The sequence below is a fragment of the Amia ocellicauda genome, chromosome 6 (assembly GCF_036373705.1).
Source record: "Amia ocellicauda isolate fAmiCal2 chromosome 6, fAmiCal2.hap1, whole genome shotgun sequence".
NCBI classification, from domain to species: Eukaryota; Metazoa; Chordata; class Actinopteri; order Amiiformes; family Amiidae; genus Amia; species Amia ocellicauda.
This window is the reverse complement of record NC_089855.1, coordinates 17949319-17975221: the sequence shown is the minus strand read 5'-3', so window position 1 is coordinate 17975221 and position 25903 is coordinate 17949319. Positions and strand designations below refer to the sequence as shown.

Genomic DNA, 25903 nt, shown 5'->3' with positions numbered 1-25903 from the left:
GTAACATGAAAATGTAGAGACCAAAACCATGACATACACCATTTATCCCTGAAATGATACAAACTATCAACTGATGATAGTAAACAAATGTAGTTAGAAAGCTTATCTATAAATTGACCATTCCGAAATGTCTGTTTCTGACATTCCTAATAATAAACCTTTTTTAGGCACCATGGTCATGAGAGAACCTCATTTCAGGTGGTTGAATGCTTGATTTAAAACATATCAGAAAATAAAATAAGGCTATGTCATTATTCACATGCTGCAGTTAAATTGCCAGTCTATAAACAGGGGGTGGCTTCCATTGTTACACAACACCCAGGTCATTTAAATATGATGAAAATAATCTACAAATCTGGTCTGTCATAACAGGTTTCATAAGAGAACCAAATACATCATATAAGCTTGCAATGTTACTTTATTTGATTAGCAGTGGCAATATTTAGCTTTTGTCATCTTGAATCATTAAGACAACCACACTAGTTTTTATTATGAAATTTATTTTTTCTCAATTTATTTTTTAATTTCATGGTTTAATAAGAACAAGTGCAAACTCATAATCTAAAATTAATAAAGTGATGAGACAGGACATAGCTCAGATTTAAAGATCTGATTTAAAGTCATAATTAGACACTATAGATAACTATCTTACTACCCATTATAAAACCCTCATTGGTTTAAACAACCTAATGCCGAAATTGAATCTTAAAAAACAGGCAGCCCATCATAGGGAATACTCCTTTTTCCTATTCTAGTGGGTGTGACTCTAAATTGGTGCCTGGTGGCCTCATTAAGAATCCAAACAAGAAAATTTCAGCTTCTCCTGAAATAGTTGTGAAATGCCTTCACTCTCAGAGACACAGCCAAGGACACTTGCATTCATGCTGCCCAGGGCTCAAAATAATCATTTCATAAGTATTTCTACTACAGCACAACTATATATAACACATTTATTTAAAACTACATCATAACCGATACAAATGGAAAAACTAAAACTGGGAAAATGTATAAAATAGGTTATTAAAGGGTAGAAATTAAGTCAGGCCTTGTTGTGATGCAATGGCAAGAAAATCTGTATAGAAACACGTGTTGCAATACAAACCCATTACATCACACCTTAACCCAAATAACACCCAAACCTCTTTTGGAATTCATTTATTTTTTCATATATAAAAGTCTTAAGATCACTGGATTTCATATATATATATATATATATATATATATATATAATAAACTCCTTGTTGTAGATCTCTCATCTTTGTGTCAAGAGCAGTCCCTGTGCAGTATTTCTGTGCACCCTTCCAGCAGTGTGTAACTTTAATGTGTATGAAATGTAAAAGCATACACTGTTGAAATCATAGTGATTTCTTATGATTAGAAAATTGTTATCATATGCTTTTTAATGTGGCAAGAACTGGTCAAGAGACGCATGTAGACAAACTTCATATTAACAATTGTCTGGTCGGTTTATAATTATTTGTACCCCTCACACCTCAAATGACCTGCATGAAGGCCAACTGAAAAGCAACACTGTTTGTGTGGGAATTTGGTCTCAATGTTTGATGTGAATATACTCAAAGTATAAAACTGCATAGTGCTGAGGAACATGACAGTAACATAGACTCATTTAAACAATATAGATGGGGAAGTGCAAAGAAGAAGAATGCTACTTAATTTATATTTAAATGTTCAGCCTATAAGTCTATAATGCCCTGTGGTATTCCAATTACAGTAGGTGATAATTAGGCATTGTTCACATTGATTACAATTAGGGACGTGTTTTACATGACTAACATAGTTAAAAAAGCAAAGCCATGCAAAATGCAGGACCCTAATTATAATGCAGGTATTGTGGAAGTGAATACTAATTTTTTTAAATGACAGGACATGGATACATATTGCCTAGGCAGAAATGAGTTAAACAAATGTGAGTAAAGCACCAAGTGATTATACATATAATCTGGTTTTATTTCAGTGAATATAGGCACACAACACATGGTGATTTTGTATCATCTAAAAATATCAATGAACTCTAGGAAATACTCCATTCAATAACAATTTACAGTACTATCATGTGGTTAAAAGAATATGCCTGTCATTTGCTTAAGATGTTTTTATTTAAACAGATAGAACATCCCTTAACTGATGTGGGTGATAATTACCTCTACACCTTAGAAAGGACCTTATTGTGATCATTACCTAGAACTTTCTCTCCCCTTTCATGGTCAAATTTGATATAAATAAAACTGATTCACTGTAAAACATGGTCCACTAAGCACAACCTGATGCCACGATTTGATTCAATTCAGTCTCACATATTTCAGATATACAGTTAGGTCAATACATATTTGGACAGGGACACAACCATCATCATTTTGGCCCTGTACGCCAGCACAATGGATTTGAAAGGAAACAATCACCAGCTCACAAGTGTGTTGTTTTTTAAGAATGTACCAAATAGTTGATTTGGCCACACGTAATGTTTTTGCTATCTCTCCGATTGGTTTGTTTTGAAAACACCCAAAGAACAAGCAGGAACTAAAGACAGCTGCAGTGCAGGCCTGGCAGAGCATCACCAGGGAAGAAACCCAGCATCTGGTGATGTCTATTTCAGGCAGTCATTGACTGCAAATGATTTGCAACCAAGTATTTAAACTCACAATTAAATTCATGATTAGGTTAGTTTGTCCAATTACTTTTGAGCCCCTAAAATTGGGGGGACCATATCTAAAAATGGGTTTAATTCCTACACCGTTCACCCAATTTGGATGTAACAATTGTGTCACTGTACAGATATTTATGGACCTAACTGTATAACCTGATCTGTGGTTTCTGTAGTGCTTATGCCCAACTGTATAAGTTCAGAAGCTCATTGGGTCTTGAAAACATCCATAAAGCAGCACATGAAGAACCAAAAAGACCAGCTCCTCACCTTACAAAATGATTCTCAGTTCCACACTTGGGTGGCATTCCTATGCTTTCATAATGCTTAATTCTTTAATCCAATATAATATGAGGACCAGCTTCTCATTTATAAGCCTTTAATTGGGTAAGGCATGTCTTGGTATGCAGTTGTCAGGAGGATCTTGCTGCTGAAAGCAGACCACACAGCCTGCACTGCACATTTGGCCGGCTCAAGACACAGGAATGAATCACTGTGACATATCACACTAAACCACTGTGACAGAGGCCTCTATTCAGGTGTGTTGGCAGAGGGCAATATGTTCTGAACAAATGCATAATTATACTGTTAAAATATATTTATTAATTACAGGAGAAAATGAATTCACTAAAAGTCTCAGTGTGACATCGGCTTAAGAGGAAGTTGTGCCCATATCTGCAGATTGCCTAACATCGGCCACAGATTCTGGCACTCGAACAACCATGCCGTCCAGCGACTTGCGTAGACAGATCTGGCAGCCCAGGCGCGATCTAGGAGAGAAAGGAAACCACATCACAAATCCATGCCACATCTTGCACTTTCAACATGGGCTCAGCATTGTTGGATAATTTAAATCTGAGTTACTCCTAAAGAGGGTGCATCCATTTATTTTTCCAAATTTTCATTTTTGATGTATGCATCACGTGTTTCATCATGATTACTGTGTAGAATACAATTCCTCAGTGCTGCTGAAATCCTGTAGGCAATTCATAAAGCATTTGCCAGATGTATTATTTAGTTAAGCAAAAATGCTGGAACAGGTGTATGTATTGAAAACTCTCCTCTAGGCTATGGTTTCCCAGTCCCAGTCTTTGGGACCTAAGTGTGTTCCTCCTCTTTAACTGAACAAATAATTTGGTTATTTTGACCTGATATATCTAAGCTCTTCCACAGATGAGTTTTGAAGTTATCTATGACATTGTTATGTAATTGGAAATATGCAGCCTTTTAGGAGATTAAAACCATTATTCTGCCTGTCATCAAAACCAGCTGATTATCAGGGACAGAGAATCTTTTCAATTGCATTCAGACTGGCACAATCATTTGCTCTGCTTGTACAACTATGTCCGATGATGCTGTACAGTTCATAGAAAAGCTTCTGCAAAGAAGGAATGGCTGCAGTCTGTGAAATAGCATCTTAATGCATTACTTTATGGATAAGCTTGTATTTCCACTTGATGCTGTATACGCCAGCTTCTAAATACGTGTCAAATACAGAACTACATTAAATCATAACAGCCTGTCTTGTACAGGCTTGAATAATGATAATCAGTACTGAAAATTACCCTCTAGGAGGATTTTCTTTATTGGTGTAAGAGAATGACACCGTCTTTTTCTGTCTGTTTGCAGAGGTTGCATTTTTTCTTAAATTATCATGGAAATTGTGCAAAAATACCACATACGGATTACAATTTTGAGAAAAGAACAGTACTTGAAAGTTTGTCTGAGCTTTCCACAAGGTTACAGTTATCAATGGTTGCCAGGATTAACAAGGAACGCACTTGAACAAAAAACAGGCGAGTTTGGCGAATATTTCAATTGCACGCATTAAACGGGAGAGAGAGAGAGAGAAGGTATTTTCAGTGAGTCTGAACTGAAAAACAACCTCTGATGAAATGTAATATTTACATTGACTGTTTTCTGTAACTGGTTAACAGCTACCAAAACTACAAAGCCTGATTTAACTGAATGCAACTGAATGAACCCGTTACTGACTTCCATAATACATAATGTATTAGAAGATGGTAATCAAGATTAGATTTAAATAGCATCATTATTCTTTTGTCTGACTGTACACATACATGTGTCTTAACTCATTAGGATTACTAGTATAAAGTGGCTTATCTCTTCAGATCACATTTGCATGCCATGCTTTGAAAATACATCTTTGGAAAGATGCTGCCTAAGCAGAGATTAGCTTTATATTTATGTAAGATGCTCCCTTAGTAACAGGTTGATGAATCAATGTTAATGGACAATGTAGTGATGCAAAGCCTTGCAAAAGGTCTTGGCTATCAAAATAAAAAAAGATTGCTATGAACCATAAGCCAAGTACATTCCTGACTTTTAATTTTTTTATTATCATGAATGTAAGAAGTTATATTGTTCTTAGATATGAAGTCAAACTGAAACAATTATGGTGACACCCTGTATATATAATATCATGCAAATATAACAATTTGATCATTTTAATTAAATTAAAGCCCCTGAGCAGTTTAATTCCTTGCCGTTTAAAACACTTTAGTTGTTTATATGATATTTAAGCTACTTATTCTACATGCTTGATGAAACTGTAAGTAAGAAGCCTTCATACAGAATCACACGGGTCAACACAAGGCACTCGGAGCTGTTCAGCCGACACTCACGTGTCAGTGAGTCCATACGCCAGGTCCAGCATATCCATCTCTTCATCTGTGATTGGCTCCAGCTTCTTAAAGGTGTCGTCTTCAAAGATTAAATGGCAGGTGGAGCACGCCAGCGTCCCCTCGCAGGCACCTAGAGGACAAGAGAATCAGCTGTTATATCAGCTGAATAATGAGGCAATACGAATGACCAGTAAGAGATGCTGCACCTGGAAATTAGGGTGGGTTGAACAAACTAACTTATTATCCAAGAGCTTTATTGCTTTTCAAAGCAACCTAAAATATAGTTGGGGAAACAACATTAAGTAAAAAATATTTAAAATTTGCAAGGGCTGCCTGCGAGTTAAATTTTTACTTAGTTATAAATAAATAAATAACCCTTAATTCGGCATCTGACATTTAAAAATGCTTTGAACCAGGAAAGCCAGGATCTAAATCAACAGGGTGCGTCACTGGCCACTCTAGCGGTGGAGTTATGTACCTTGCTTTAGATTTTAAAAACGTGACTTTGGAGCCTGACCATAGGAAAACGTGCTCGTAATTCCAATAGTAATGCATACAGACAACTCCCTCGGACAAGCAGCCAGACATTGTGCAACACACAGGAATTCGATTAGAGTCAGGTGCCTCTCTAAGGAGAGTTACACCAGTGTTTTGGGTGGATTGTTAGGATTCCCTCCTGTGATGTCTTGGTCTGTTTTGAATCGAAAAGCCAGACATCCACGCATACTGCCTTATCTGGACAAAGACAGGCCATAAACCTGTTTGGCAGGACAAGTGGAAATGCATTAATTATTGTATTTTATGTCTCAGAATATAAAGTATTTGAAAAGTCATGCAGATTTGTTTGTATATGAAATGTTATGGGTCTTTGGTGAGGAAAGCACCCCACTAAACCCTGCTTCCTTGTCTACTATGGCTCTGTTTTCTTCTACAAGTAAGGTATCATCATGTAGAAGTTGTCTGTGTTCAAGCTTCGATTGTCGATTCCTGGAAATGTATACATATGCGTGTGGAGATTTATCATGAACAAATTAGCATATGTAATTATTTGAATACAGAAATGTAACTAAATACCCATTTCTGAGGCAGTATTTAACTGGAGCATCATTTACACTTTAAACCACTTGTTGCTTTTATTATTTATTTATTTCATAGCAGACGCCCTTATCCAGGGCAAGAGAATCCAATATAGTATGAGGGATTGCCAGAGAATCCCAGGTTCAAGGAAAGTAAATCTGGACCTGCTTAGGGAGTCTGATCAATTTCTGCTAAGCAAAAACTGACTGCTTGCTTCAGTTGGTACTAGGAATGGGGAATGAGGTTCATTTGGGAGAAAAATAATGGGGAACATAAATAGTTTTCAAAATACAGTTTCCTGGTTACAAAAGTCTGAAAAAGTATAATTTAGATTATGCCATAGGTTTTAATAATGCAATACAAGTAATTACTTGAAGCTCTTGCACACCTGAAGTTGTGTAAACTGGTTTGTCCCTGACAGAAAGCCCACTGGGCTTTGCTCCTTTGACTTCACACCAACCCATCATTCCCTGAATCATTCAGCTTCCTTGGGTCTCCACAGCTTAATAACTGATGGTAATAAAGAGTTTATTGACACTAATGAAACACAAAATAAATGCAGAGTTTCTATAAGCACTCCACTAATGTTATGACTGTGAGTCAAAATAAAAAACTAATTCAAGGTGATTGCAGGTACACAAAACTGAGAAGTATTAAAAATAAATCTCCTTCATTGCTTTCATAAGACAACAATGATGAATTTATGCTTGGGACTGAATTTGAGACCCTTACTGCTCTCACGTGGTGTTTCTCATCATTACACATTTGGTTTAACATTATATCAGTAGACTGAGGCTCACCCTTTACATTAAACACAACCTACAGAAAATGTATGATGGATGCAGAACCCATTGATCATCTGAATAAATCTTTTGTACTCGTGTGACTTCTAGCAAGCAAAACTGAAAACCTCCCAGCTATATTTCCACCAAGGGCGTGCATTCTTTGTCCGGTCTCTCCAGAATCTCTTTCAGAATCTGGAGATCCAGCTAAGTGTCTTTTCTGTTTTGCTCTCCATTTCACTATAAAGTATGATAGCTTTGCAGTGCTTCCTCCAAAGAAAACCTGTGCATGTGCAAGACGTTTTATCAAAATAACTCAATTGTCAGGAATTTCAGGCCATAACAAATGTCACGCTCTCTTCTCCTACACTGGCCTCTAAATTCCAAGCTCGGAGAAGATAGCTCTGTAAGAACACCATCCAACACCCTCGGGAAGATTTTTTCTTCCTTTTTTTTGTTGTTGTTGAAGAGTTCCAGTGCTCACGATTTTATAATTTCAATACCAAAATAGGAAGATCCAAAGGATGAGAAGTCCCAGAGGAAGATGCTTCGTGAGGCACAGGGAGAAGAAAAAAAAAAAAAAAAAAAAAAGAGGACCTTGTTAACATCAGCTCCAGTGCCGCAGTAGTTTGCAATACATTTGACAAACAAAGTCATAAACAAGTTTTGCTGCAAATCCTCCATGTGCAGACTTTTAGAATATTGGCACACTCTGCGTGTTGCAAGAACAAAACATCAAAATAATTAAAGATTCTGCCTTCTACTTACTTAAGATAATTTTTTGACATGCATTAATTCTGTATTTTAGAAAACCTTATTTTTAACCTTCATTATTTTTAAGTATTTAAGTATACTTCTCCAGTAATTACTCAAGTGTGGGTATGTCACAACAATATGCATAATAAAGCTTATTTAAAATGAACAGTTCATGACATGAAATGTAATTCAGGCACAACCTTGTAAAAATAATTTATTCCATTTTAATTTACATTTAAAACTACAGCAGCCTCTAGCTACCGACTGTCCTTGGAGCTGCACACTACTGGATGAATGCATTTTTATAATCAATGACAGTGATATTTTACTGGAGGTGTATTACCAAAATCATAGCTTTATTAATTAACAATGTATTTTTTGGGGACTTACTGGTACTATGCATGGCTGCATGATCTCTTTTGTTATATTTGGAAAACATGAGGCGACACAAAATACTTATGATTCAGTTCTACAATAAAATTAACAATGTGGCTACAAGGAAGGAATAAACATTTATCTTTCCTACATAGCTTTCCTTAATTCTGTAATTTGTTAAATACAGTGCACCAAGGTGTCAGAGTCAACAGGGTATCATCAACTAATTTAATTGGTTATACTCTTTCCGTTGCTTTTTTCAATAAAGCTGTATCAACTAATTGGTTTTGGATACAGAACATTTTCATTTTATTCCTAAAGTAAAAAATGACTCCAATACTAAAAGATTGCCAGTAGCCTTCAATTATCAGTTATGGGAAATATTTGTTGCAGTATATAAGTAATTGCAAATAATTATATTAATAAAAAATAAAAACATGTTCAGTGTCTTGAGGGATTTCGAAATCAAGGATGTTAACTGCATACATTCAATAAGCAAGGAAGTTACACTCACCAAAACCATCAAAATCGAGATTCTGATCAATCACAACATCTAATAAAGACTCCCCGAGGTTGGCCTTCACAGTGATCTTCTCTCCATCGCGGTTGATAAAATGGACGGTCACTTTGTCTTCTGACCTAAGGCATTCCATGGCACAGGGAAAGAATAAGAAAGAAAAGTGCAACTAAGCATTTTATACAGAATCTTGAAGTATAACTAAAGGATGTTGGGGAATTAAATAAGATGGAAACAGTGGGACCATATCACTAGGTATTGACACTACAAACTAGGCTATAGCTGACCACTAACAAAGAATTATTAAACCATTTAGTATTAAGTGGCGATGCTTGCATGTAGTGAAAATCAAATGAGGTTTTTGTTGCTGCTCACTTAATACCACAGCGTTTTGAACCTGGTGCCGGAGGATTCATTCTAGTTAGTATTAGGACTTGTCAAGTTAAAGTTTAAAAAATAAAAGCTTTTCTGTGTCATCAGTTTATACAAGCAGGGATTTGGAGCAGCAGCATTTTTGAACTGCTCCACACCAGCTCTGTTCCGCGATCCGTCTCAAATTAAATCATTAATCGTATAATCATTATTTTAAAGAAAGGGAGATCACTGATTTGAGAGAAGTAAGCTCAAAAGACTGCTGTGCTGCAGGCCTTGTATTTATTTAAGAGCTGTAATTTTTTTAAACAGATTAATTTCTTACACTGCAGATAAATACAACATACAAAAATTATGCACTACACTGTTGACATTCAGTTTTATTTGCATTTATGTCAAATGTTTTGTGGGATTTCTGGTTATGAAAGGTGCTATATAGAATATAGGACATTGTTGAACATGACAGGAGATGCTGGAATAGGCACTGCCTGTGTACATGACAATGTGCTTAACTGTGACTATACCATGACATACTAAAGACACTCTCTGGCTGTTTATTTTTAAATGTATGTATGCATGTATGTATGTAGTGATTAACAAGAATATTGGGAGGGGGATGTTTCCTACCATCAACATAAAGTGTCTTTAGAAAGATGCCATTCTTTAAACTGCCTGTTTCTATACAAGGAACTGAGTTTAATAGCGGTCAAATCAATTTTCTGGTCTAAAGGTTAAGGTTTTCTATGTTACTTTCATCCAAACATTCAGTGTACTTTTTGAAAACAGCTTGGTAATCATTCAAACAAATTGGCCGATTCCCAGCACTGCACAGACAACAAGATCTTAAACAGTAATTTTACAAATGAACTAACAAGAATACATTTCAAAATCAGTTTTCTGGTAGGAAAGAGGGTTAATTTGAAAATATAATTTTAACCAATAAATCCTGTCCTGATGTATCCAGAAGATATTTTTTTTCCTACAATAAAACTGGATTATTTAAAAGTGCTTTAAATGATTAAGTGCAATTATCAGAGGATTCAAAATCATTAATTTGCATTTTGAGCACTTTGCAAAACAAACAGTCCAAACACTGAGAAATGCTCTTATAAGAGACTGCTGCCCTCTGCTGTCTGTCCTCGGCTTTGTTAGCCCTCGAAGAATTATACTAGAGCTAACAGGGCACAATAACAAGATTATATAACTAATTTTACAATTGTATAACTTGTGTACTAAATCTAATTCTGTACAAAGTGATTTGAAGATTACATCTCATTCGTCATGACTATGAATTTATTACATGGAAAATTCAAGATTACAACAAAAACCAATATAGACATGGCTCTGACTGCCCAATTAATTCTGACTCCATGATGAATGCATTAATTACTGCATATAGTAGCATAGTAGTAAAAGGACACACTGGGAACAGAAATATTTTTTCTTGCTACTTCTGACTCCTCGATAAACTGGTTTCCCCTCTGCTGTCCCACCAGGTCTCTCATATCTAAAATATGCACAGAATGTTAAGAGTAGTTTTTCCAAACAGATGTCAAAAACAGGAAAAACAGATCTCAAAACTCCAGGAAATCAAGCACATAAAATTAAACCTGTGAAGCCAACAACTGATTTGCCAAAACATTTAACAAACTAAGATACTGCAGACAGACTTATTTCCTAACACTAAGGATGTTCAACGGCATTTCATATACTACATCTGGGGTATTACAACATTAACTGAATCTTGTGGTAATAGTTAAAGAACTGTCAAACAAGCTGGATTTGCACTATTCTTATGTTGTATTATTCCCTCTATTTTACAAACATTGTCTTGATAAGTGTTGCACAAATACATTTGATTGTATTACTACTACAAATAATACCTTACCTAGCATAAGTGCATATTTGACTTACCCAGCAGGTGGCAGTTTTAAATAAAGTATTATGTTTTTTCATTAAAATGCAATCTTCACTTTTACAGAAAATGTCAATGATTGTTTGTTTAAATAGTCTAAGTATATAAATAATCCAGTAATTTGACAGCTGTATAACCTAATGCATGAATACTATTAACTATTAATGGCTTAATGAGATCCATAATTTGCAAAATATTGCACTTAATATGAAGACTGTACTTGTCTGTAGCAGCTTTTAGACAGATCATGTGTCCTAACTATTGACACAAATAACAGGCCTAATCCCTGACCAAAATGACTCCTTAGTATAACAGTAGGACAACAGAAACCTCTTGCTCGGGGATCTACAGCAATGATATTTCACTCTGAGTAATAGAATATACAGTGAGGGGAAAAAAAGTATTTGATCCCCTGCTGATTTTGTACGTTTGCCCACTGACAAAGAAATGATCAGTCTATAATTTTAATGGTAGGTGTATTTTAACAGTGAGAGACAGAATAACAACAAGAAAATCCAGAAAAACACATTTCAAAAAAAGTTATAAATTGATTTGCATGTTATTGAGAGAAATAAGTATTTGATCCCCTATCAATCAGCAAGATTTCTGGCTCCCAGGTGTCTTTTATACAGGTAACGAGCTGAGATTAGGAGCACTCTCTTAAAGGGAGTGCTCCTAATCTCAGCTCGTTACCTGTATAAAAGACACCTGTCCACAGAAGCAATCAATCAATCAGATTCCAAACTCTCCACCATGGCCAAGACCAAAGAGCTGTCCAAGGATGTCAGGGACAAGATTGTAGACCTACACAAGGCTGGAATGGACTACAAGACCATCGCCAAGCAGCTTGGTGAGAAGGTGACAACAGTTGGTGCGATTATTCGCAAAATAACTGTTAGTCTCCCTCGGTCTGGGGCTCCATGCAAGATCTCACCTCGTGGAGTTCCAATGATCATGAGAACGGTGAGGAATCAGCCCAGAACTACACGGGAGGATCTTGTTAATGATCTCAAGGTAGCTGGGACCATAGTCACCAAGAAAACAATTGGTAACACACTATGCCGTGAAGGACTGAAATACTGCAGCGCCCACAAGGTCCCCCTGCTCAAGAAAGCACATGTACAGGCCCGTCTGAAGTTTGTCAATGAACATCTGAATGATTCAGAGGAGAACTGGGTGAAAGTGTTGTGGTCAGATGAGACCAAAATCGAGCTCTTTGGCATCAACTCAACTCGCCGTGTTTGGAGGAGGAGGAATGACCCCAAGAACACCATCCCCACCGTCAAACATGGAGGTGGAAACATTATGCTTTGGGGGTGTTTTTCTGCTAAGGGGACAGGACAACTGCACCGCATCAAAGGGACGATGGATGGGGCCATGTACTGTCAAATCTTGGGTGAGAACCTCCTTCCCTCAGTCAGGGCATTGAAAATGGGTCGTGGATGGTATTCCAGCATGACAATGACCCAAAACACACAGCCAAGGCAACAAAGGAGTGGCTCAAGAAGAAGCACATTAAGGTCCTGGAGTGGCCTAGCCAGTCTCCAGACCTTAATCCCATAGAAAATCTGTGGAGGGAGCTGAAGGTTCGAGTTGCCAAACGTCAGCCTCGAAACCTTAATGACTTGGAGAGGATCTGCAAAGAGGAGTGGGACAAAATCCCTCCTGAGATGTGTGCAAACCTGGTGGCCAACTACAAGAAATGTCTGACCTCTGTGATTGCCAACAAGGGTTTTGCCACCAAGTACTAAGTCGAAGGGGTCAAATACTTATTTCCCTCATTAACATGCAAATCAATTTATAACTTTTTTGAAATGCGTTTTTCTGGATTTTTTTGTTGTTATTCTGTCTCTCACTGTTAAAATACACCTACCATTAAAATTATAGACTGATCATTTCTTTTTCAGTGGGCAAACGTACAAAATCAGCAGGAGATCAAATACTTTTTTCCCTCACTGTAGCAATAAGCACCACCACCCATATTTGTGTGCGTGTGTGTATGGAGGGGGGGGCATAATAACTGTTACAGATGCATTAAATTCATTGCAGCTTGGGTGCCACATCAATATCTGCTTTAATAAGGGAAAGTATAACTAGATCTAATAATACAAATAATAATTGAAGTTGTTTTAGTAGCACCTTTCTTAACACTTACAAATTAGATATGGAGTGTAATCACACGCATAACCACAGAAAACAAGCTGCGGAAATCTGCAATGGCTGAACAGATATTTTTCTCTTGTTCTCTTCTCTGTATACTTGACTCACTTTTAATCAATAAGTTTGACTAACTTGAATAAAACGAAACCTGCGTTCTTAGTGTCACTTGGAAATATGACAGTTAAAACAAATGAAAATCACTAATTTCTTTATAAATTGTAATTGTTAACTTATTAACAAATTAACGTTCACATATTCCCACTATCTGTGTCTAAGGACACGCTACACTGATTCAAAGGCGCCGTACATAAAAATGGAAACACACAAATGTATTATTTCTAACGTTTTGGCAAATATATATTTTTATTTTGATCACAGTTCTTTTGTTTGTTTTTTACTAAATCAGCATAATGTTTTAAAGTCAGCCATTCAATTCTCCCCGTTTCCAGCATTAAGCCGACTGTTTCCTACCTGAGTGCGCCGGCATAGGAACTAAAAGCTCGGTTACGACTACAGGCCTTTCCCCGGCGTCCGGACAAAACCACGGTGCTCAGCGGCTTGTGCACTGAAACTGCAGCCCGACATTTAAGCAGCAAACTCTGAGAGAGACACAGAGCTCTCTGTGCTGCAGCTGAGGCCAACATGTTCAGATGAAAGTCAAAATGAATAATGCGAAACTTGCTTTTCTGAGCGGAGGCAGCACTACAGTGACGCAAGCCTGCTGCTCCTGGACTGTGCTTTGCCCCTCACTTCCGTATCCATGACGTCAACACCGTGTTAAAGGTCGCATTCGTGTTGCGCAGGTGTCCGCAGTTCTGCGCCGATCTGCGCTGCTGCGCCAATGGGATCGGTGGAATTGTGCAGATCTGTGCAGAACTACGGAAATATGCTCTATAAGAACGCAACCAAAGTGCAAAAATAGTAACGCGATCATTATTAATTCTGATATATCCTGAGTTTTATGAACACAGATTCAGCGTAGAGAAAACTAGATTCCAGCTGATTGATCCAAGTGGTAAGCTTTTGACTGCCACCCCATTACCACTCGAGCTCCTCCAGTAGCATAACTGATTTGTATTATATATTATTTGCACTGTAATTTTAAATAAATGAATTCATGAATGTTAGCTTAGTCTCTGCCTATCAGGACCTATGCAGAGGCTTATTTAGTGTACAATGTTACATTATAAAAACCGAAATTCCACATAGGCATTATCCCTTCCAGGAAAAGTATTACCTAATCTCTGTATTCAATGACCTGAATATGAGCATGCAGGTTTAGTATAAATTTGAAACCAACCCAGAAACAAAGGGTTGGATTGTTTAGTAAAATCGAAAGCTTCTTTCATCAGTGCTCTGCTCAAGGTCAAATGAGCCCATGTGACAGATTTTCACCAGCATATTCATTATGTCCGCATTTTCAAAATAAAAACTTTATCCAGCACTGATGAGTTAATAGGTCGTTTGTGAAAATATTAAGGTAATGGGGTGGTGCGATATAAAGCTACGACGGAGGGATCGTACCAATAATATCGTAATAATATCGCCCCGCCCCGCCGCTACATGGAAACACGCAGTGAAACAATGTGTTTATTTATTGTTTCAGGGGGGCTGTAATTTATATAGTTAGGTTTAAATAATACTTCATCGTTTAATCAAACACTGAAACTGATACATTATCATGTCACTTCACTTTCGACCTGTCCATAGGCCTGCTGTGTAGACGCGTCTCCTCCTTATTATTTATTAATTCATTCATTTAGACTTTTAGACATTTAGATTTAGACGTTTAACAGATGTTAACTTAATTTAAAAAGTGGGTTATTCCACAGATGTTTAATGCATAATATGCTGTATATAACTTTAAAAGATATGTATTATCCATTATTTGACATGATATAACTCTTTCATAAAAGCATCTTTAGGGTAAATAAGTACAATTCAAATGATTGCATTTTTTATATACTGTTCTATGTCTTACATAAATTGTGATTGTAATTCTGTTGTGTACTGAATACATTACTTAATAAGACAAAGGCATCTGCTACATGTTTGCAATAGTAGTTTATATTAAGGTTTCTCTGATTACATAAAACAATAGGTTCCTGTGTTAAATTAATATTTTGTGTAACTTTAATAACATATTACAGTGTTCATGAAATAACGCATTATTTCTGCTAATATTCCTACACACAAGCTGTGTGCGTATATATATATGTACATGTGTGTGTGTGTGCGTGCGTGTATATGTATATGTACATGTGTGTGTTTGTGCGTATATATATATGTACATGTGTGTGCGTGTGTGCGTATATATATATGTACGTGTGTGTGTGCGTATATATATATATGTACTTGTGTGTGCGTGTATATGTATATGTGTGTGTGTGTGCGTATATACACTCACCTAAAGGATTATTAGGAACACCTGTTCAATTTCTCATTAATGCAATTATCTAACCAACCAATCACAAGGCAGTTGCTTCAATGCATTTAGGGGTGTGGTCCTGGTCAAGACAATCTCCTGAACTCCAAACTGAATGTCTGAATGGGAAAGAAAGGTGATTTAAGCAATTTTGAGCGTGGCATGGTTGTTGGTGCCAGACGGGCCGGTCTGAGTATTTCACAATCTGCTCAGTTACTGGGATTTTCACGGACAACCATTTCTAGGGTTTACAAAGAATGGTGTGAAAAGGGAAAAACATCCAGTATGCGGCAGTCCTGTGTGCGAAAATGCCTTGTTGATGCTAGAGGTCAGAGGAGAATGGGCCGACTGATTCAAGCTGATAGAAGAGCAACTTTGACTGAAATAACTCGTTACAACCGAGGTATGCAGCAAAGCATTTGTGAAGCCACAACACGTACAACCTTGAGGCGGATGGGCTACAACAGCAGAAGACCCCACCGGGTACCACTCATCTCCACTACAAATAGGAAAAAGAGGCTACAATTTGCACAAGCTCACCAAAATTGGACAGTTGAAGACTGGAAAAATGTTGCCTGGTCTGATGAGTCTCGATTTCTGTTGAGACATTCAGATGGTAGAGTCAGAATTTGGCGTAAACAGAATGAGAACATGGATCCATCATGCCTTGTTACCACTGTGCAGGCTGGTGGTGGTGGTGCAATGGTGTGGGGGATGTTTTCTTGGCACACTTTAGGCCCCTTAGTGCCAATTGGGCATCGTTTAAATGCCACGGCCTTCCTGAGCATTGTTTCTGACCATGTCCATCCCTTTATGACCACCATGTACCCATCCTCTGATGGCTACTTCCAGCAGGATAATGCACCATGTCACAAAGGTCGAATCATTTCAAATTGGTTTCTTGAACATGACAATGAGTTCACTGTACTAAACTGGCCCCCACAGTCACCAGATCTCAACCCAATAGAGCATCTTTGGGATGTGGTGGAACGGGAGCTTCGTGCCCTGGATGTGCATCCCACAAATCTCCATCAACTGCAAGATGCTATCCTATCAATATGGGCCAACATTTCTAAAGAATGCTTTCAGCACCTTGTTGAATCAATGCCACGTAGAATTAAGGCAGTTCTGAAGGCGAAAGGGGGTCAAACACAGTATTAGTATGGTGTTCCTAATAATCCTTTAGGTGAGTGTATATGTACATGTGTGTGTGTGCGTGTATATATATATATATATATATATATATATGTACATGTGTGTGTGTGTGTGTGTGTGTGTATGTGCGTGTATATGTATATGTGTGTGTGTGTGATACTCTATGACAAACTGCTTAGCTGATGAATCAGTCAGAAAGGGTAATCAAGTAATCAGCCAATTAGATGAAAGCGGGAAAGCCTGGGAAGAGCCTCCATTTTCACTGAAGCGGCTGTATGGAGAAACCCAAGTAAGAGTATATATATATATATATATATATATATATATATATATATATATATATATATACACTGTGTAGGCTACTGTGTAGTCTTTGCTGCTTGAATGTTTAACTGCTATATACTGTAGAAATTGATTAAGGTATATAATTAGAATTTAAGCACATTCCTCTAAAGGAAATATATTTGTGATTTTCGTTCATTTAAATAAGTCATTAACGGCTAGTTTATCTCAAACATTTTACTAGCAAAATATTTCAGTTCAGGATAACAAAATTGTATTATGTGTGCATTAATCAAATGTATTATCAAAATAGTAACTACAATTTTTTTTTCAATTTTTTTTTTTAAAACTTTAATTCAGCTGGAGACCTGTATAAAACATATTGTAAAAACTGTGGGTGTGTATAAAAGTGCTCTCTAACAATAACTTGCATGGAACTAGTTTCAAAAAGATGGATAGCATTTTTAAAATCTGTTTTTCAGGTGGTTTAATATACACTCTTAGAAGTAATGTGTAGAAATTCTACACAAACAATGTGTTAATAGTACTATGACACGTTTTGTGTTATTTTTTACACAATATGTGCAGGGTGCTGTCTTTCTTCAAACACCTGAAAATAAAGTAATTTCAGCCAAAAAATCGATGTTTTGGAGTTTTCATTCTAGGTTCATCCTGTGTTTTTTTCCTCTACTGTTTTTGTATAGTTAACCCCAAGAAAGTGTATTTTAGGTGTTTTCTTGTCCTCTCCCCGCAGATGAACTCGTGCTATCTGTCATCTCTCTCTTTCTGTGTTTGTTTGCATTTGCTGATAAATTGATGTTGAAGGAAAGTTGACAATTCGACACTGATTCCATTTGCAAATCCAACCAATTTGCAACTAAATTTCAATGTTGTATACATTAGATTACATTAGAAACAACGTTGAATATACATTGAAAATGTATTGGATTTGCAAATGGAATCGACGTTAAATTTTCAACGGTGAATCAACGTTGATGATTCAACGTCGATTCCATTTGCAAATCCAATCAATTTTCAATGTATATTCAACGTTGAAAAATGACGTTGAAACAACGTTGTTTCTAATGTGTTTTGCCTGCTGGGCGTGTTTTCTTTACACAAAATGTGTTGTCCTTAATCACACTCAGTAATGTGTTAAAGAAATAACACATCATGTGTTTTTAACACACTTGTTCTAAGAGTGTATATGTGTTTCAAGGTTTTGATTTAATCCCAGTCACAATCCATACCTCCCAGTATTAAACTCCATAAAGCCTTTCACAATACTTCTTAAAACCTCTCTGTCTTTACACGTATAATACATCAAGAAATAACATAAAACATTTTAATTACTAGGATATTTGATATTTACTTTTGTCCTTTACTTTCAGGTTTACACATCACGTGGTACCTCTTCTTATATTACAACTTCTAATGTCGGTACAAAAGAGGGTAAAACGAATATTTCCTATCTTTATGATCATTTTTATTTTGTTCGTTTTGAGTTCATGCTTATTCATGCACTGGCTATTATGAAAATGGTTTATTTCGAAAAACAAAGTGTTCCTATTATACTTTTGGTTTGTTTCATTTTAGTCTTTTGAGTTTATCTCGTTCTCTAGGAACCCCAGTGCTGTAGGATGTTCAGAATTGTCATGACTTTCTTATTATAATTGTTTTGTACCTTAAAAGAACTGGGCTTTTCCTGTAGGCTACCTATACATACATCTAATGAACATTACGTCTGCTAATAAATAATTAATAATAATAATTATTATTATTTTATGTATTTCTTTAATTTAAAGAAATACATACAAAAATCAGGGTCATTACATTTATAAAATTTAAGTTTACGGTTTTGAATTCTGATTATCTGTATTGTTGATGAATCTGCACTATCTTGGATCTCTACAAAGATACTTCAAAATGCATTATTATTATTATTACTACTGATTTACTCATTTATGTATTTATTTTAATAATCATAATTGAACCATTTGTCAATTCCATCCATCCCTCCATTTTCGAAACCGCTTTTCCTGGTGAGGGTCACGGGGCATTTGTCAACTCCATCGATTCCTAAATCCCTAGAATTGAAAAAACAAGGAGACTCGATTATCCCTGCCATGTAAGAGTTACTTGTAATTACCACTAGGTGTCTCTAGTGTTAATATTGTTGAGCCACAGCAGGCAGACTAACAATATATTATATGAAGCTATTTCTATTTAATGTTGACCTGAGACTTAATGATTAATACATAGTATATCTACAGATTTTCTCAAACTTTCTTTATTTTCCTAACTTAGTGGACTTAGTGCTTATATTTGAGATTTGTACATCATATGATGTTCTCACTTTTGTTCACCTGAGGTCTTAATAACTTCCTTCAATTGAATATTGACTCAATCTGCCTGCATTAAAACTGTTGACAGTTTATTTATAGTGTTACCACTTTAAGACCTACTTGAATGCATTGACATTAATTCTGGGATAGAGGAGGTTAGAATCATTCTATGGTGAGTATCCCTTTAGTCACTAATGTAACTTTGCCAGCAATACAAATAATGACTGCACTGTAGTTGTCTTGACTTATTTCAAACAGACATATCCTGTCTCTCTATTCACCTGCACAGGACATTCCCAGACGGTTACTCTGAGAACATGTGCTTTATGAGTTCTTGCTGCTTTTCCTTATTTCATTATATCTCCTTTAATAAGGACTTGAAAACCTGGCATCACAAAGATGAGACCACATTGCATACCTGCATAGGTATCTCATAGGAGGATTTTGTCACTTGTTCAATACACACTTTCACTTTTTACAAGAAATACACTCAGATATACTTAAAACAATGGTAGTTTCACTCATAGTTGTGACATTGTGGTCACTGCTCCTACTTCCAGGTTAAATGAAAACTAATTCCCTCCACAGCCTTGCAAGTCACAACTTCCAAACATATCATTTTTTTGGTTGCCAGAGAATTCTTGTAGTTACTGATCAGAATCCTGCTATATGCTGTTATATTTGATTTTTTTAAATCGTATTTAGTTTGGATCAAGGCCATATATATGTATCCTCTTTTTTCCTCTATACTTATTTGCCTGCTGCGTGTTCTCAGCAGCTTATTGACTGATCAGCAAGTAAAGAACCCCATTCCTTAATTTCTCAAGATGGCTGCCACCAAAACAATAGGAGGTTGGGGGTTCTCTGTGAAAAAGCAGCAGGATAATTCAGGGTATCCCCTATTACTCTTTAAATTAGGGGTTGAGAAAGAAATCTGAGACATAGAAGAGGTTAAAAGAATATCTATTTTTAATACATTGCAAGGTATTGCTTTACTGGGTAAGAAATCAAAGGAGACAGATGACTACTCTTTTGTTGTAGCTGTGGGATTACTCAATAGCTAGTCTTCAACAGGATGTGTGTGGGTGAGGAGAGAGCAGTTAGGGCTTGTGTCAATTGCACAATTGTAGTGTGTGTGAGTGTGTGCAAAATACCAGAAACTTTAACTTGGAAAACTGAGGAAACTGAGGGTTATGTCCATTCTTTTCATCTTAACAAAAATAAACGTTTTGTCTGAACATATTAAGAGCAATACAGAAATCTGTCTGGCAATTAAATACAGTTAACTGTCTGTATTGCAGTGCAAAGTTGAGTTCGTTTATAGGAAATTACCTCATTTATTTATGTCACACAAAATTCTTGAGTAAAAATCTTGAGTTGGAGATTATTTCCTTTGCTTTGAAAATAATGGTTTAAGAAATGTGCTTCAAGGTTATCACATTTCCAGTAATAGGATTTAAATCATTAAGTCCTTTTTTTTGCACAGCAACTACAGCCACCTTCACCCACAGACCTGCTCTGGTAACACACCAGGGTTGCTTGCCATCAAACTGATTTTCATGTATAAGCCATAATTAAACTTTAATTTAGAAACAATTACATTCAAACAGACACCATTTTCCTTTTCCGAATAACTAGTATTTAAGTTATGTTGTTCACTTGTGTAATTTGTTTCTGCAGGCTTTCATCTAACATGTATTTGTTTATTCATTCATTCATTCATTCATTTAAACACAGGTTATTTTCATTGTTTCCTTAATGCTATCAGTCATGGGAACTCCTGAGAAAAGGAGAACAATTTAGACTTGAGGCGATCAGGGATTCTGTTTTACTAACATTCAGTGACTGCTCTCTGTGTTCTCTGCTCATTGGCTACTGGATGCCAGGTTGTGTTGTCATTTACATGATTGTTTCCTTGCTTTTCCAAATAAGCCTCATAAGTGTTGCCCATTCCCAGGAATACAGTTCCAAAAACCTGGTTCAAATTTCCATGTTCTTCATGGTTGCACCGCTTTCCTTTGCAAAATTAACCAAATTAATGACCCCGGTTAAGGGAGAGCCAGATGTGGAACATGACAGTGGTGTCATGAGAAGGGATACATTTTCAAAGCACCTTGTCCACTAAACTCTTGGAAAAAAACATAATTAATCATAAAGGACAAACATTTCTCTGAGAGGACTGGGATGGGTTGTTGACTGTAGGAGATTATCTCCCCATATCACACTTATGAATCCTTTTTCCTGCATTGTAACAAAGAGAGAAAAGTCTGCTAGCAGAAAGTATCTGTACCATTATTATTATTTATTTATTTATTGGCAGACACCCTTATCCAGCTGATTACCCAGCTGACCTTGCAAGGTAATACTAGATATGAAGTTTTTGAAAGGCTTAAGTTTTGTATAAGAGATTCCTTTAATTTCCTGATGCCTTGAAGGCTGACACTGCTGTCTACACTGCAATGATTCAAAGCAGAACTGACAGGAAAAGATGTTTGCCTCAATTCGCCTTTTCAGTTGAATAAGCAGGTGCAGGTAAGTCGAATGGTGTCCAATATGTGTGTGGGGGCTCATGCAGACTATCCGTTTTGAAAACGCTTGCAACTACAAGCGATTTATAAGGTAAAACAGAAAGATGGTGTTTTCTCAAGTGCTATTTAGTATAAAATGAAATCCTAACGCACAAAATGCCTGGGTACACAGTTGTGGATACATACTAGGAATATAAATGTGTGTTCAGAGAACCGTTATAAGCAGTGGCAAGCAGTTAGGTACACATATGGACGTTACATTTAAAAGCATGCAGGACAGAGAACAGGAGCCATTTCTTTACACAGAGAGTGAAATGACTTTTGGACAAGCCTGGACATCACTTGAATGAAGAGAAGAAACATCTGTAGCCAGTCAATCAAAGTGTTTATTGAGTCGAGGAAAGAAAGACAGTGATAATTGAAGGCTAAACTGAGATCATGACTGATATATTACATTATATAATCCAAGAGATCACTGAAGTGTATGAAGCCCTCAATACTTCTGCTAATACAAATGTAATTTTAAATTAAATGTTTTCTGTATGGTAATAGCTTACACAGTTCAGTGTCTTTGTTTAGAAATACATATTTATTGTAATTCGTTATAGATAACACATCTATGTTGCAATTGCATTTCTAGGACCCTATCCTTTCTTTTTAACAAGACAAATATATGACAGTTATGATAAATTGCATAACTAATTTATCTTTGGATAGTGGGAAGGATAAAACTAAATGGCAGGAATTCAATATTAAACCTTAATTAACAGAGTGGATCAATAAGTCACCTTATGCTTGTTGCCATATGAATGAATATATGCATTGCTCACTTAGGATGTACACAATTTGTAGTACCAGGACAAAACATATACACTAAAATATGCTGCATCTATATGTTGTGTTCAGTGGTCTATCAAGTACTGATAAATCATGTCTTAAGATTCTCATTTTCTCTCACTCTCATACATCAACAGAAGCTGAAGAATAAGTGGAAATGTGATTCTAAACAGAGACTCATTGCTTTGTTGATAGAATACAGTCATTGAAAGAAACCTGGCTTTAAGCCCTTTAGGTATTATTGTTTCAGAAGAATCTGTTTGCAAAGCATTTTATGTTATAGTGCAAGGCCAAGGAAGAGATTAAAACAACTGTAATAGACATTTGTCCCAAAATGTGTGCCAGTAAAACAGCAAGTTTATTCTTTATAAAAGTTACCTGCTTAGCTGGCATCAACAACACAAACATCCCACCTAGGGGCCAGGGATGAGAAGGAGCGGCTCTGGAGGAAGGGGAGTGGAGAGGCGGCAGAGTTAGTCTTCTGGCACTGGAAGACCGCAGTGGTCTGGAGGGGATGTATGGAGAGATGAGGGACTGAAGGTAGAGGTGCAGTGTGGTCGAGACAGCGGTAGGTGAGGGTCAATGTCTTGAACTGAATGCGTGCCGGTATCGGGAGCCAGAGGAGGGAGTGGAGCAGTGGAGTAGCGTGTACGAATCAGGGCAGAGAGACACCAGACGAGCCGCAGAGTTCTGGATGAGCTGGAGCGGATGGGTAGTAGTTTCAGGTAGGCTGGCCAGGAGGGAGGTGCAGTAGTCCAGGCGGGAGAAGACCAGTGACTGGACAAGCAGCTGAGTTGAGTAGTCGGTGAGGAAGGGTCGGATTCGGCGTATGTTGCTCAGGAAGAATCTGCAGGTGCGCGTCAGCGTGGTGATGTGCTGGGTGTAGGAGAGCGCAGGATTGAGGGTGACTCCTAGGTTTTTAGTGGAAGAAGAAGGAGATAGTGTCATAGATTCCAAGGGGATTGAGATGGAGAGATCAGCAGAAGGTGAGGAAGAGTGGGGAAAAAAGAGGAGATCCGATTTGGAGAGGTTGAGCTTGAGGTGGTGCGAGTGCATCCAGGCAGAGATAGCAGACAAGCAGGAAGAGATGCGAGAGGGGATGAGAGGGTCAGAAGAGGGAAAAGACAGGAACATCTGGGCATCATCTGCGTAGAAGTGGTAGGAGAAACCATGGGATGTGATGAGGGGGCCCAGGGAGCGAGTGTAGAGAGAGAACAGGAGGGGGCCCAGGAAGGAGCATTGGGGTATGCCTGTGAGGAGAGGTTGGGGAGTGGATGAGGAACCTCGCCATGTCACTTCATAGGTCCAGTCATTGAGGTAGGAGGAGAACCAGCTGAGAGAAGTTCCATTGATCCCAAGGTCAGCGAGGCAGGAGAGGAGGATGGAGTGATCTACGGTGTCAAATGCTGCAGAGAGATCGAGGAGGATGAGGACTGAGGAGAGGGAGGCCGACCGAGCACAGCTGAGGGAGTCAGTGACCGCCAGGAGAGCCGTCTCAGTGGAGTGAGCTGTGTGGAAGCCGGATTGCAGAGGATCCAGGAGTGAGTGATGGGAAGAAATGCAGAGAGCTGATGGTGGACCACACGCTCGAGAGTCTTTGAGAGGAAGAGGAGTAGGGAGACAGGGCGGTAGTTCTGAGGACAGGTGGGGTCAAGGGTAGGCTTCTTGAGGAGTGGGATGACAGCAGTTTACAGCTTATGGACAGCAAACTCTGTTTTTCAACATTTATTTACATTGCGCATTTCTTGTTACATTTAATTGTTAGACAACATACATGTCCAAACAATATTTTAGTATCACATTTTCCAACAATATTTATGTTATTTCACTCAGTATTCATTAGCATTATTTTTACTTAAAAAAACGTACAAATATGAGACAATATTATTAGTGTTTTATTGGAGTTGGAAAGCACTCTTTTTATTATTGTGCAGGACAATGCATTCTTCCTAGTCCAGATTTATTTAAATCATGCATATCATCTGAGTCAGCAGACAACAAGATGTGATACCCAGTTGTACTTTGTTCACCTCTCAAATAAGCATGTGGATCTCACTACAGCTGTCATTTAAGAAGGACACATACAGTATTTAGGCTGATGTATTTTAATATTAAAAATATTAAGTGTACGTGGTGCCTATCAATTTATGAACATCTTGCATGTTTAATGTTTAATACATGCGTTCTTCTCATTAGAAAGTGGACTAAACAATGACTGGTTATGCCTGAAGGACAAATATCAACTGAGGCATAGTTTTGATGGCTTGTGTTAATTCAACTATTTACACAGCGTTCTTCTGCATTGTTTTCCTATCAGCTCTGCATTATGATTCGGTAATCGCAGGCGTAAACAATAGCCAGATGCTTGCAATTAAGCCTTTGTGAACTCTAGAGGGGTCAGGTCTAAGCAGCTTTTTATAAACATTACAAAAATGTTCTACCACAGCCAGAATAGATGATCTAAACACCCTTTAATTGGAATTAAAACATTAATAAATACTTAAATAAATAATCAGAATACTTAACAAACCTTATCACTGATCCTATGAAGTGATATGTTGACTGTTGTTTGGGACTAGTGCCTGGAAATAACCAAAGCCTGTACTAGCTTAGTTGTACCTCATCAGTTTTAGGTAACATTTACTAACATTTTACTAACCCCAACCCAGCCTACGTGTCTTGGATGGGTTTTGTTTTTTAGCTTGTTTTTCTTTCCTCTTATCAGAATACTTTCATTCTATTAAATTCACACAGCTTTACTAAGCATTTAGTCTAAGGAGAGATAACATATTGAAGAAAAAAAAGAAACTCCTTTTTTTAATTCATGGAAGAATCCCCATGACTCACTAATTATGCTTCTTCTGTTCTTTGAATAACCAACACTACAATTCTTTCATTGACTGGATTTCTATCAAGATGTGATGATTAATGTTTAGGGTTGAAATAGGCGAGGGAGGTCTATATGCAGCTGGAAATCTCATTATGATTGCACATACTGATTCACCATCAGAACCTGGCGGTTAAAGGACAGTAGGAGACAGGCAGTAGACAACAATTAAGAACCTACAAA

The 25903-nt window shown here is 37.2% G+C and overlaps 1 protein-coding gene across 1 annotated transcript; it reads right to left on the bottom strand.

The window, feature by feature from the left end:
• Nucleotides 1-1944: 1944 nt before the first annotated feature.
• fdx1 (ferredoxin 1) lies at nt 1945-14009 on the bottom strand. The gene is made up of 4 exons (XM_066706463.1): nt 13733-14009; nt 8812-8936; nt 5308-5437; nt 1945-3432 (listed from the first exon to the last, which is right to left on the bottom strand). The coding sequence occupies exons 1-4, from the start codon at nt 13903-13905 to the stop codon at nt 3315-3317; spliced, it is 546 nt and encodes a 181-aa protein (XP_066562560.1). The 5' UTR covers nt 13906-14009; the 3' UTR covers nt 1945-3314.
• Nucleotides 14010-25903: the final 11894 nt, after the last annotated feature.

Coding starts and splice junctions, on each gene's coding strand:
- fdx1 (XM_066706463.1), bottom strand. CDS start 13,905: ATGTTGGCCTCAGCTGCAGCACAGAGAGCTCTGTGTCTCTCTCAGAGT. Junction 5,438..8,811: donor TCTCGATTTTGATGGTTTTG/GTGAGTGTAACT, acceptor CTTGTCCTCTAG/GTGCCTGCGAGGGGACGCTG. Junction 3,433..5,307: donor GCGTATGGACTCACTGACAC/GTGAGTGTCGGC, acceptor TTTCTCTCCTAG/ATCGCGCCTGGGCTGCCAGA.